The 12861-nt window shown below is 35.6% G+C and overlaps 1 protein-coding gene across 1 annotated transcript; it reads right to left on the bottom strand.

Annotated features, from left to right (window-relative positions):
- Positions 1–5555: 5555 nt before the first annotated feature.
- Positions 5556–12181, bottom strand: LOC110371581 (putative transporter svop-1). The gene is made up of 11 exons (XM_064037846.1): positions 11996–12181; positions 11495–11656; positions 10235–10397; positions 9813–9934; positions 9300–9544; positions 8496–8626; positions 7881–8001; positions 7191–7286; positions 6626–6816; positions 6052–6179; positions 5556–5790 (listed from the first exon to the last, which is right to left on the bottom strand). Exons 1-11 carry the CDS (start codon positions 12060–12062, stop codon positions 5681–5683), a joined length of 1536 nt encoding a protein of 511 aa, XP_063893916.1. The 5' UTR covers positions 12063–12181; the 3' UTR covers positions 5556–5680.
- Between the last annotated feature and the right edge of the window lie 680 nt (positions 12182–12861).

The following is a 12861-nucleotide window of genomic DNA, read 5'->3' as shown; positions in this document are numbered from 1 at the left end:
AAATGGCTCTGCTGACCTGCATGGCACCTGGAATGGTGGAAAACAAAACAAAAACGAGTGTGCTGGCGACGAGGAACGTTACTGTCTCCGCCTATATACGCCTTCTTTAGACCCGCCCATTTTTTGTACTCCTCGTTAGTTCACTCGTAACTAACCGTTTTGTTCATGCCCACCGTATTTGACCTAGGAGAAGGCGCCTGACCATGCAAGCTGCATTATGGCATCTCCGTTCCTCTTTCCTTGCACCGTGGTTCGAATAGATTTATTAGTTCTACTTAACGGTATAAAAGGAGTATATAATATAATCTTTCCTTCTTTTTTCTCAATTATAAACATATTTTATAGTCAACATGCTGTATACATAATATTTACACATTGTTTCGCATATCTTTTCGATAAAACGCCAACTGTGTCTGCCTTTAAAAAATAATTTATCTTATCTTTTTATTGGCAAATGTTCATTACAAGAGCGCTTCGCAAAAAATAAGGTTCAGTACGATGTCCTTGAATTATTTTTGTAGTTTTCTGAAACAGTAAAATGAATAAGTCGCACCCTGAAGATATAACAAGCTTTTTTGGGTGTATGAAACTATCAAATATTTTTATGTGTCTGATTACATCTTTGATAATTTCCTACGAGAAGATACACGATTTTTGCACATTACACCCCTTTATCTTTGTACCTTTTAGTCTAGTTAATAATTACTAATAGTCAGCTTTTTTTTTGTTTGATCAGCGTAAATACACAAAAAAAATATAGGGGGTTCTAGATAGAGTGTGAGAAGTATTTTGTTAATGCCATTCTATAATTTGATATTTTATAAATATATCCCGAATAATAAACTAACATTAATTAGCTGCTCACCGCGTTTCACACGCTTTTCTACTCCTCCCGGATAAAAAAAAGTCTGGCTTCAAGACATTTTGATCTTTCTGAACTCTTCAGTCATTTTATCTTAATTTTTATTTACTTTTCTTAATTCCAAATATCTTAATGTTAATATTACTATGGAGTTTCCTAAGGAAAAGTATTCCCGCCCATTTATTTTCTGTGTTAAAAATATTGATAACATTGATTATCCGATAGTAATAATCTGCTTCAGTTAATGGCACCATAAATACAGTTTTTATGAACTCGACGGAATGTTTACATTCTTTTATCACCGTTTATGTGTTTTTGTTAATGTGTTACGTAAAAGTGTGATAATATATTCGTATCTTCGATTTCTCTTATTTCATTATGTTATCTCACGAAACATAAAAACACAAAAATATAACAATCTATTTACACGATTCAATATAGTAAGATTTTTTTGTTGTCAATTTTAGGAAAAGGAGAAGCATTAAGGATTAATGCTCAATCCGAGAAGGATGTGTGAGAGGAGGCCTGTGCCCAGCAGTGGGACGATAATAAGGTTGTAACAGTAATTTTAGGAAAAGCAAAATTACATTACAATACTCTCGACTCGCTAGGCGAACTCGAGCGCAGCGAGTGATTCAAAATCAGGGGCTCGATTCTGCTAATTTTACTTCACATACGATTCACATCCAACTGAGATCCAATCACGATTCAATTACGATTGCAGCGTATATGGCATTCCGCTATTCTTTCTTTTAAATAAACGTTTTTTTTTTTTTCTGTGATTTAATAATTAATCATACTGTCTGCATTTGCGTTTAAATCTTTTGAATTACGATTGCAATATGATTGTAGAGCAAACTACCATATACCTAGACCAAATGACAGACCAATCGCAAACCAATGAAATGTTGTTGGAGTTCGATTGGTCTTAATTAGTAGTAGCAAAAAAAAAATACAAATGTACAAAATCTTTACTTAAGTTTTAAAAGTTGAACATAAGTTATACTCCTTTTGAGCAAATAATGCCTTTATTAGGAGCAGAATGCCCGCTAAGGTTAAAACTGCTATTGCGATTCAATTTTGAGATTATTAACTTTGCAGAATCGGACCCCTGCAGTTGTAAAACAAAAGCTTTTGTGTAGCAATAACTAAGATAGCCAGTGATAACTAAGATCTTGACGAAACTCATTACCTATCTTTGTAGATATTAATTAATTGATTATCTTCTTACGTAGAAGATGTATCGAAATGCATGACCAGCACAATTTCTACTACACATACATAGTTCCGGGATCACATCTATCTAAATTATTATCAATATTGAGATATTTTGTCTCTGACGATTTTTTGCTCACGACACCAATTCACTTTTTAATTACAGGTTTCACGAAATTCTCGTCATGCGGGATTATGACAAGATATAATAATGTTTTGTTTTTAGGTACCTATGTGGAAGGGAGATAATGAGCAGACGGGTCGTCTGTAGTAAGTGTAGTAAGACACTAGTAACACCCACAGAGGAGTCCAGAGTACGAAGTTATTGGCTGGGAAATATCGCAGCCAACAGCTTATGCCACTAGGCTGTTTTGTCGCGCGAGGCAAAAAGTTGTAGCGTTGATCGGTAGAAAATGGTGGTCAAAGATGCGTTTTACCTCCTCTCACGCTGCTCTCTCTCTAGGTAGTCTGACCCTCATTATCTGAGAATCGTTGTGTAGCATTCGATTTGTATCTGGAGCGGATGATTTGTCTCCATCAGTAATTTGCGTCCATTGTAGAATAAAACTTTATTTGCTATAAGTACCCTTTTCCAAGTTCTACAGTCGGTCTCAGGCTGCTCTTATCCAGTAATTAAGGGCACTGTTTTTCTGTTTCCTCAGCCAAACGAAGGCCAGCTTTAGGGCTAAGGTCTGCCGGGGCTGCGGGATTGTTCGAAAGAGTTACCGCGGCCCTGGTACATAAAAGGCCTACGACGGAACACGACGGTTTTTAGTCAGTAAGAGTCTGACACTCCCTCGCCGCTGCTAACCCACAGCGGGAGGGGTCATTTGATGTTTTTTGTCAAAAATGCTTTCCCTCATTTCAATCTGAGGTCATAAGTTTTGAATTACGTACAGAGATATTACAATACCTTGCGCAATAGGTATAAGTTTGCCTGTACTCTTACTCTGATAGCAGATATATGTTTTCACTATGACAGATAATATTTTATGCTTTAGGATTCAAACAAAACCTGTTCACACTGGACCAGATAATTGGGCAATCCATTATGATGTTTTTTTATGACGTTCCTTAATTCTTTTCAGATAGAAATTATCAATGCTTTCGTAGTAGAATTAATAGCGTGATTTTGATAGCATCGAAGTTAAGGTCCGGGACCAGGTAAACACTAATTATTATAAGTATTATTTATTTTGTTATAAATGGGATAATTAACTACTAAAATAACAGTAAAATTAGTAATACAGAGACACTATACTTATACTTACAGGTAAAAAATACGTTTAAAAAAGAAATTAATAGAAATCATAGGTACCTAAGATCACAAACAGGACTACAAAAATTTAAGTTAGGTTAAAGCATTACGCACTTTTATATCAAACTTTTTGAAACGCCGAACTCGTACTTACAAAAGTTCGATTTGCTAAGTTTTTCTCTCCTTTTTGGGAAGTCGATCATACGACAATCTATTGTAAATGAGTAAGGAAATTAAGTTTGCCATTACGTTGGTACTTACAGGCAGCATATGCGGCTATGGTGAAAAAAATACATTCTTACAAGAAAGAAAGAAAGAATTATTTGCATAGAACATAGGTATTACCAGTTTTTACAGAGATTAAAAGTTCTAGCTATATTCTGCCTAACTTGACATGCAATTAAATATAGTGCAATGGTGGTTACGGTTGTTAACTATTTGCCTTCACAAACCTTCACAAAGTTGCTGGATCATCTAACGCCTGAAGTAAGGCTTTTAATCTTCATGAAAAACCGGTATTATGTTAATCCTTTGATTATCTTTTATATTACTTTGACTTTAAAATATTACGTCTTAAAGATAGTTATTGAATCGCGTGATGCAAATAAATATATAAAAGTCCTTGATAATTTTTTATCAGTCGCTCAAGTTCGCTCATAAGTTACGTATGTATAAGAGAAGATAGGATTCAAGATTTTCGACTTTGATCTTTGAGTTTGTTTCTTATCTAACTTAGTGGGGTGGGAAACACCAATCTGAGGTCGCTTATAAGTATTATCAAAATATGACTTCATCAGATTTTATATTGCCTCAATGCAGGACTGCAGGACACAGGGCTCATGTCATATGTACAAGAAGGAGTTACAACATTAATGATGATGGTGATATGAGTGCGAGAATTAACGCTTTACTTGTTTTTTTTTTAATATAGGATTATAATCCACGACGTAAAGTAACAAATCAACAGGCAGTAGATAATTTAGCCACCAGGCTCACTACACTTACGTAATGGGATTGTTTTTTTACCTGTAGGTATGTTTGTGCGCAATCATCTCAAGTTTGGCTGACACGACTTTGATGCGGTTTTCTGCATACTATTTCTTTAGAGTAAATAAGCAATTACTTGAGAAGAAAATACAAGTACAATTACTCGTACTTATTATACAGAATTAAGCTTGTTGTTATCGTATTTCTGAGTAAGACCTTCGATTGATCAATCAAATGAGGAAATTGGTAATAATGAGATATCCTTAATAACAAGATCTCATTAAAATGATAAAAATAGTTTTTCATAAATTAAGAATTAAAGCTTCTTCATTTTTTCACTGATATAGAATGGAGAATGTTTAATGTTCTAATAGGTTTTTCTTTACTTTAACTGCGTACCAATAGGCCTAAGTTGTTTTGCCACGAAGCTGCTTATTTTATTTGTTTATGTGACCAACCTTATTGTTTGTTCAACAAATGATAAAAATGAATTCTTTTATGGCTTAAATACAAATAGATAAATAGATAAGCACAATGCAAAATATTATGTAAGTACATATGTATATAGATATATGTACTATCGGCATAGTCAAGATTTTGATATCGAAAACTGCACTACTCATTATGACAAGGCCTTAAAAATAAGAACTGTAATCTGAATTCAACTGATTGGGAAGTCCAAAGTAGTTCGAAGATTTTACATTACGTAAGAATATTACCTCGGCACTAAGTTGTGTATGTTTTCTTCACCATGCCAACAATACAATGTGTGTTAAGTTTTACCTAACACTGCTCCCCTGCCTAGGTACAATTTTTGAGAATTAGTTTCGAGTCTTCTGAGATCTACATCCTCTATTGTTTTTCTTATATTGTTTCAGTAATTTTTTATCCTTGGTTTCTACTTTTAAGTTAAATCAATTCTTAGATCTATTAATTAGCTTTATTTACGACGAATCCTGCTCCACTCACGAAATCACGTGCCTTTTGCCATACCACCGCAATATAAATGTTAATGAATTGCTCATAAGTTTTTGAAGGAACGTCATTATTTTAGTATTCATTATTTTTTAAAAACATAGATGCAAAATGCACTCTGTACTTATATAGTTAAGTAACTATTTGGTCAGTGGGTCGTCTAAGGGTTTCGGTGCAGAGCTTTCTGGATACCTCTTGGATTAAACTTTGTAACTTTGCCTTTGAATGAATAAAATCTTCACAATTTTTGATTGTTTTATTAAAATTTAGAACGTAATATGAAAGATTAATTAATTAACACTTATTTTACTATGTAATACAATAAATAAGCTTATGCATAAGTGACTATTATTTACATATTTCATAGCCTTAACCTATATTTTTTATAGCTTTTCATTTTCATCGGAAGTTTCAACATTTTCTTCTTTGTTTTCAGGCGCGGGTTTCTGTAACCGACGGTCATCAGGCAGGAAAGACGCGATGATTGCCGATGCTAAAACATTAATTACCATAATTACAACTGTGAACTCAGAAAGTATCTTACGAAAACGAAAAATTTTATCATTCGTTAAATGTATCCAATATATTATGTAGGTACAAGCTAAACGCGAACCTACAACAGGTTCGCGTTTAATGGATAAAGTTATAATTGTTTTTATGCAAGAAGCAGGCAGTCGACAATTGACCATAGCGCGACATACATACTCCTTGTATAAACCTTACCCAAAGGGCACTTAAATAAAGAGATACGCACATCCGAAAAGACAGGCGAAGAGGTAGAAACCAGCATCACAGCTATTTGCTAACATCACGTTGAGAATCTGTATCGAAGCGAAGGTCCCAATGCGTCCCAGAGTCATGGGCAGTGCGATAGCTAACGCTCTGGAAAATCAGAATACACATACAAATACATTTCATTCTAACAATCAAAGTTTCTTCAAGGAAATAGGGCGTTTACGGGGTTGTCTTTTGTGTTCGAAAAGTGTAGATTTATCAGCCTAATTTATAAACGTTTTTAGTCAATTTATAAACTTTTTAGTTGAGTTCAATTCAATTCATATCGAAATATTTGAGTTTTTCACTGATAAATGAAATAATTGGAATTGTTCATGTTAAATATCTTGATGAAAATTTGATAACCACATTTGTTAAATCTTGATTTTTCCAGTACCTATTTTAATGAAGAACGCCGCCAAAATTCTACGCATTTTATCAAAAACTCGAATCTGCAACGCGCAGTATTGTTAGCAACATGTTGCCAGCAATTCAGGAAAGTTGACGCAGCTTTATTTATAAGCAAAAGTTTACTACGAATACTTTTGTCTTACCTAAGATGAGTCGGATAAATAGCAACAGTAATAGCAGTATAGAAGCCGACGACGACGATGCCAGTTGAGAAGATGGCGAAGAGCACGACACTGCCGTACGCGTTGGGCACCAAGTTGATGAGAATCCCGCACACTCCGCACACGCCGGTGACTATGATCACCATGTTGCGTCGACCCACTTTATTTATGACCTGAAAGAATATTGGTTGTTATTTTAGCTTTGTAACAAAGCACGGAGATCATGTATCATATTTTAGTTGTAATTCTCCTTACACCTAACCTGCACCGACCAGGTTGGCAAAAAGAAGAAGTTATGACGTGAAGAAGGATGCTAGACGTAGAATTGCCGTCATTGCTGTTATTAATTTCATTGCCTTTTTTATTTCAGATCTCGATGGATTTCTATTCAATCATTTGTAATTATTTTGTAAGAAATGAAATTGCCAGGTTGAAAGTTTAAAAACAGGCGTTTTTAATATTTATCTTCTGATCTGAATAAAAAATTAATAGATGTATAGATAGGCTTCAAGAAGAGACGTGAGATAAGAAAACAAATGCTGCTTACCGTGGTGAGGACGACGTTGACCAGAAACGTGAGCGCTCCCACGCCCAACACTAACAACAAAGATATTTTGTCCAGGGCGCAAGGAACTGCATCCACCTAATCATAAAGGAAACCAGGTTAGTTTATGATCTGTCAAAATGACTTCTTCTTTTGATGCTACATGTCGTTCTACTTCATTTCAAACTATCCATGACATCTGTATCGTATTCTATTGTTTTTTCGTATTCAGTATTTCTGTTTATTCGTATTCATTCTATCATGTCTTTTGTGACTAACAGCCTTACTTATAAACGTGAATTAAATAATAAGTAATTCTTAAGCGCTGTTTAAGAAAATTCTTACTTATAAACGGTACTTAGGCATGTCTTAACTAACAATTAATCACTACTTAAGACTTTACTGTCTGACTGTAGTGATTAGTTAAAATGTTCCTTAGAAGGTGATTAGAGATTTTTATAAGTAAGAGGGAAAATCTCTCCATATAATTTTGGGTCGTGACTCTTCCAACATCTTCAATCAGAGATGGAGAGATGCAGCACCACATTACCTAGGTAATCTGGTGACCTCCACTTTGCTTGCCTCTAGTACCGTAGCCGACTCTCTTGCAACTCTTTCGCTGCTTTCCGCTAAACCATTAACCAAATTCCATTCAAAAGCAGCACAACGTAAAGGTACATGTGTTCTACTAACATCGATAGGTTTGTCCATTTCAATAATGTTGCACATGGTGAGGTTACTGCCCTCGCCAGTCTGCACGATGCGCACGAACTGATCAGCGATGGTCGGCAGCCAGACCAGGAAGGCTCCAACCCTGCAATACAATTGATTATTGAAGACTAGCTTCCACCCGCGCGTTCGTATTCGGTTATATCGCGTTTCCAAGAGAATTCTTCAAAAGTCCGGGATAAAAACTATCCCATGTTCTTTCTCAAGGTCAACTCTATCTCTGTACCAAATTTTATTAAAATTGGTTCAGTGGTTTAGACGTGAAAGCGTAACAGACAGACTGACAGAGTTACTTTCGCATTTATAATATTAGTAGGGATTGAAGCGTTTCTCCATATTTTAGGGTATTTTCTGAGTGTCTTTAGCCTACCTTGATAGATTGGCTGCCTTACACAAAAATATTTAACCATATCTGAGCAGTTCATGGGATAAACACATTCAACCAAACAAATACTCTCTCATATTATTACCAGGTTTCGTATATGACAATTTAGACATATGCGTATGTCGAATTTTTCAATAATGTTCTCTCCTTCATGAAATGGATTTCAGAGGATTTTCTTAAAAGATGTTACTCACTGTTTGAATGCTTGCAGCGTGGTGATGATGATGGTATATTTTAAGAGTGGGCTTGTGAACAGCGGTACTATCTGGTCCTTGGCTGAACTTTTTTCAGTTACTTGTTCTTCTGCTTCTATTATTCCCGTCACCTGATAACATAATATACCAACTAGAATAATCACTCGGTCATATTGAGTACATGAGAGAGTTCATGGGAGTTCATAAGAGGAGTCCATAAGAGAGTACATAAAAGGGTACATAAGAGGAGTTCATAAGAGAGTACATAAGAGAGTATATAGGAGAGTTCATAAGAGGTGTAGATAAGAGGAGTACATAAGAAAGTATATAAGAGAGTACATAAGAGGAGTCTGTAGGAGAGTACATATGAGAGTACATAATAGGAGTATATAAGAGAGTTCATAAGAGAGTACATAAGAGAGTACATAAGAGAGTACATAAGAGAGTACATAAGAGAGTACATAAGAGAGTATATAAGAGAGTATATAATAGGAGTACATAAGAGAGTTCATAAGAAGAGTACATAAGAGAGTACATGAGAGAAGTATCTACGAGAGTACACAAGATAGTACATACGAGAGTACATAAGAAAGTACATACGACAGTATATAAGAGCGTTCATAAGAGAGTATATAAGAGAGTACATACGACAGTACACAAGAGCGTTCATAAGAGGAGTACATAAGAGAGTCCATAAGAAGAGTACATAAGGGGAGTCTCTTATTGTGAAATGCTCATTCGTGTAATAGGCGCTTTTCAAGAAATGTATATAAAATTCTACTAAAGATGGTATCTGATTGTTACCGTAAACTCTTCCTTCGATCTCCAATGATTGACTCTGTGAATTTTCCTGAGTATTTCCAATGCCTTGTCTGTATCCCCCTTGACGTACACAAACTTGGGACTCTCTAGCATGAATATCATCCAGATGAACGTGATGACGCTGGGTACGGAGTATAGCGCCAGGAGTGTTCGCCAGGAGTTCCAGTAGATGTCCAGAGTAGGAAGGTAGTGAGAGAAGCTCATCGGACTTATGGGTATCGCCAAGCCTGGAATTAGAGCAGATAACTTTAAGTACCTAATTTCAAAAGCAAATTGTTAGTTCTCAACCAGCGTACATTGACTTAGGTAAGACCTGGAAAACCAGGTACAGATAGTTATAACATAGAAAAAAAATGTACAGTTGTGAAGGTATACTAACGCTAAGTGTAGTGCATCAAGCACATGTGTGTGTGAGTGAAATTGTTACCAACGTTAGTACGTAGCTTCACAACTGTTTACAAGAGAATGTATTTCGACTATGGTTACAGTGTGTACCTGATATAAGTCCCTGTGAAAGCAGGAAGATGCTGGACACTACTAACACTACGAAGTTGCGCTTAGCTACGGGAACGCTTTCACTCAACAGGGACATCGACATTGAGTAGAAGCCAGAGCCACTGAAAATATAAAGAAAATAACACACTAGGAACTTTAAGGATTCATTTGTGCTTTGAAAGCAAATGCTTTTTTCACTTCAGAACTTCTAAAAACTGCATTCACGTCTTTTGTTTATTTCGAATGTAGTTCGAACTCCGATATGCGTATTTTGTTTACAGTCGTAACGCTAGTCGAGGCACGTTGATGGTTGACAGTCTGAATTCAAATCACCATGTAAGTATCTTGACGGTCTTAACTCTTTGGTCAGATTTGTCTGAATGTGTCATTTTTACAGTAGAGCAAATTATGAGAAAACTTACAAAGACGAAGCAATGAACTGGAAGATCAAGAGCATGACCCAGTTGACGGAGAGGCTGGCGATGAGATTGAACACGACGCCTCCGAACAGAGCCGCCAACATCATCTTGCGTCTACCGCGAGTGTCTGCTAGGTAGCCCCAAACCACACCTCCTATCATTGATCCTGAAAACAGTTACCACAAGTTTGATCTTAGTACCTGGCACTATCTGACTTTCTATACTGCCTTCCCCATCATCATCATCAGTCGCCTTTTTATCATCCCATTGCTCATCACAGGCTTCCTCTCAAACAGAGAAGGATTGAGCGTTCATATGACTACTTTATTGTTATAATTTCTAGACAAGAATGTGGACTTCATCATCATCCTTTGTGCATAACTTGTGTTTTTTTTCCTAGATTAGTAAATATCTAATTCAAGCCACCTATCTACGTGGCGTTGACAGTCAGATATTTATTGACTAATGTACACCCATAATATACTCTTTCTTTGGCCCTTTGTGTTCCTGGGGCGCGGTAATACTTTAGAACAACCCTAAATGCCGGTTAGGCACCCTTTTCTTTTAAGTACAGATTATCCACGACGATTAATCCTTCTTATGATAAACAGTAATTGATCATTATATGCATCAGAAACATCAGTCGTTGTGACTTTTTGCTACTCATCCTACATTGATCTTTTGACAATTTTGATATCGCGCTTAATGTGAAGTGAGATAATGTTAACACATATCTCGTTTATGGCATCGGCGTTTAATTCATGGGCATCTTTAGGTATATATCGGTGGGGTCCTAATAGATAGACATGCTCTTAGGAAGCTGTGATAATATAAACTCACAATCGTTTATTCTCTGTCTGAACATGAAAACAAAAGACTGCTCTGCAAACGCACACTCTTCACTACTTCCTATGTGTTTTAGTGGTAAGTACTTAGAAGTGAAGCAATCTCTTCATTAACATGTCTGAAGATTTGCAGAACTAGACAGTTGTTACTTTAAAAGATATTTATAATTCTTTAATTAAATTAATTAACTTATTGGAATCCTTATATGTATAACTTTCTAGTTCAGTTTGCATTGTATAATTTTCTCGGAGTAAATCTCTCATCTAAAGTGTAATTTAAATATAGTAAACACTTCAGTCGTAAAAGGAGAGTCTTTGGAGTTTATTTGCCGGTCGTGCCGTCTTTGGAGTTCGTGCGCCTAGGTATGAACGTTTCATAAGAACATTATACGATGTAAAATAAAAACCTTTGACTTACCAACAGTAGGTCCAGAAGCCAACAATCCCTGCTGACTGATAGTGGTCTCCAGCTCACACGCACTGGTCGGCACTATGATAGTGCTGCAGTAGCAGATGCATACGAATGATATGACTGACGCGCCCGTCAGGCACGTCATAATGTAGCTGTAGAGTCCAAAACCTGGAATTAAGAAAGATATAAGAAGAAAGTAAAAATGGAGAGAAGGGTAAAAATGTAAAGAGAAAATTTGTTAAGATATAAGTTAGTTTTATGCTACACTTTTAGCTAGCTTGGATATATGTTCAGTCACACTATCAGAGTAAGGCAGTAAGGAGTGACGTTGATGAGAAATTTCAATGAGAAATCTGTACATAGGCATAAGTATCTTGCCCTCTGCTATAATAAGATACTGAATATTTCTAAACAGTGCCAAAGCCAACAAAACTGAGGCATTTGTTAATAGCTGGCTTGCTCAAATGACGACATGTACCAAATAAAGAACAAAAAAAAATAACAAACCTGCTCTATCCAGGGCTGCGTCAAATGACACCTTTTCAGAAAGCTGATCATCCCTTTTTTCAGCCATTTTTATGTCCACTTAAAACTAATTTAATTCAAAGAAAACTTATTTCGTTAATAAATTATTACTTAAACACAAGTTAATTGGACGACCCCACGTGTTTACGAAAAGGGAGTCATATTGATATTAAATAATAATTGATACGTAATATTGATTATAACGCTAATAACATGACGGAAAAATTTAAGCCAAGTTCGTAAAATTTTGCGAACGACATCAGATAAAGCCTCTGGTAATAAAAGATAAGGAATGCAAGTAAAAAGGCACCGATTACACACCCTAATTCTTTAAATTACGTTATTTATAGAAGTATATCATATCATGGGGGACTTTGGCTCAATGTTTCTTTATAAGTAGTAAGTTATGGGTTAATTCTTTAACTACTACTATTCTACTTTATTGTTTTTAGTGCCTCAGTTATTTATTAGCGTCAAATAATATTGTTTGAACCTTTCACCCCAGAACCTTTCAGTTAGTTAAAACTAGCTTGCTATAATTCGAATAACAAAACCCACATCAAGCGGAGGGCGTGTCTTATTTTTATGAGGACTTGGCTGACACTCTGCCGTGCCTAGATAACAATAAAATTGTTTTGATATCACACCCCTAATGCTGAAGTTATCTTGAATTATTTGCAAATATCTGCGATCGACTTGAAGAATGACAAACGTAATTTGGATAATAAATCACTCTTTATCATATAGTATTTATTTTCTAATCTTAATTTTTTGATATCAGTAAGATCAAGACTAACCTAAAAACTCTTGTTGCTGCGTGGTCGGTCTATGAATGGGTGACTATCTCT

Source organism: Helicoverpa armigera, chromosome 14 (genome assembly GCF_030705265.1).
Source record: "Helicoverpa armigera isolate CAAS_96S chromosome 14, ASM3070526v1, whole genome shotgun sequence".
In the NCBI taxonomy this organism is placed as follows: domain Eukaryota; kingdom Metazoa; phylum Arthropoda; class Insecta; order Lepidoptera; family Noctuidae; genus Helicoverpa; species Helicoverpa armigera.
Note: the sequence above shows the minus strand (reverse complement) of the source record. Positions and strands in the feature narration are given on the sequence as shown.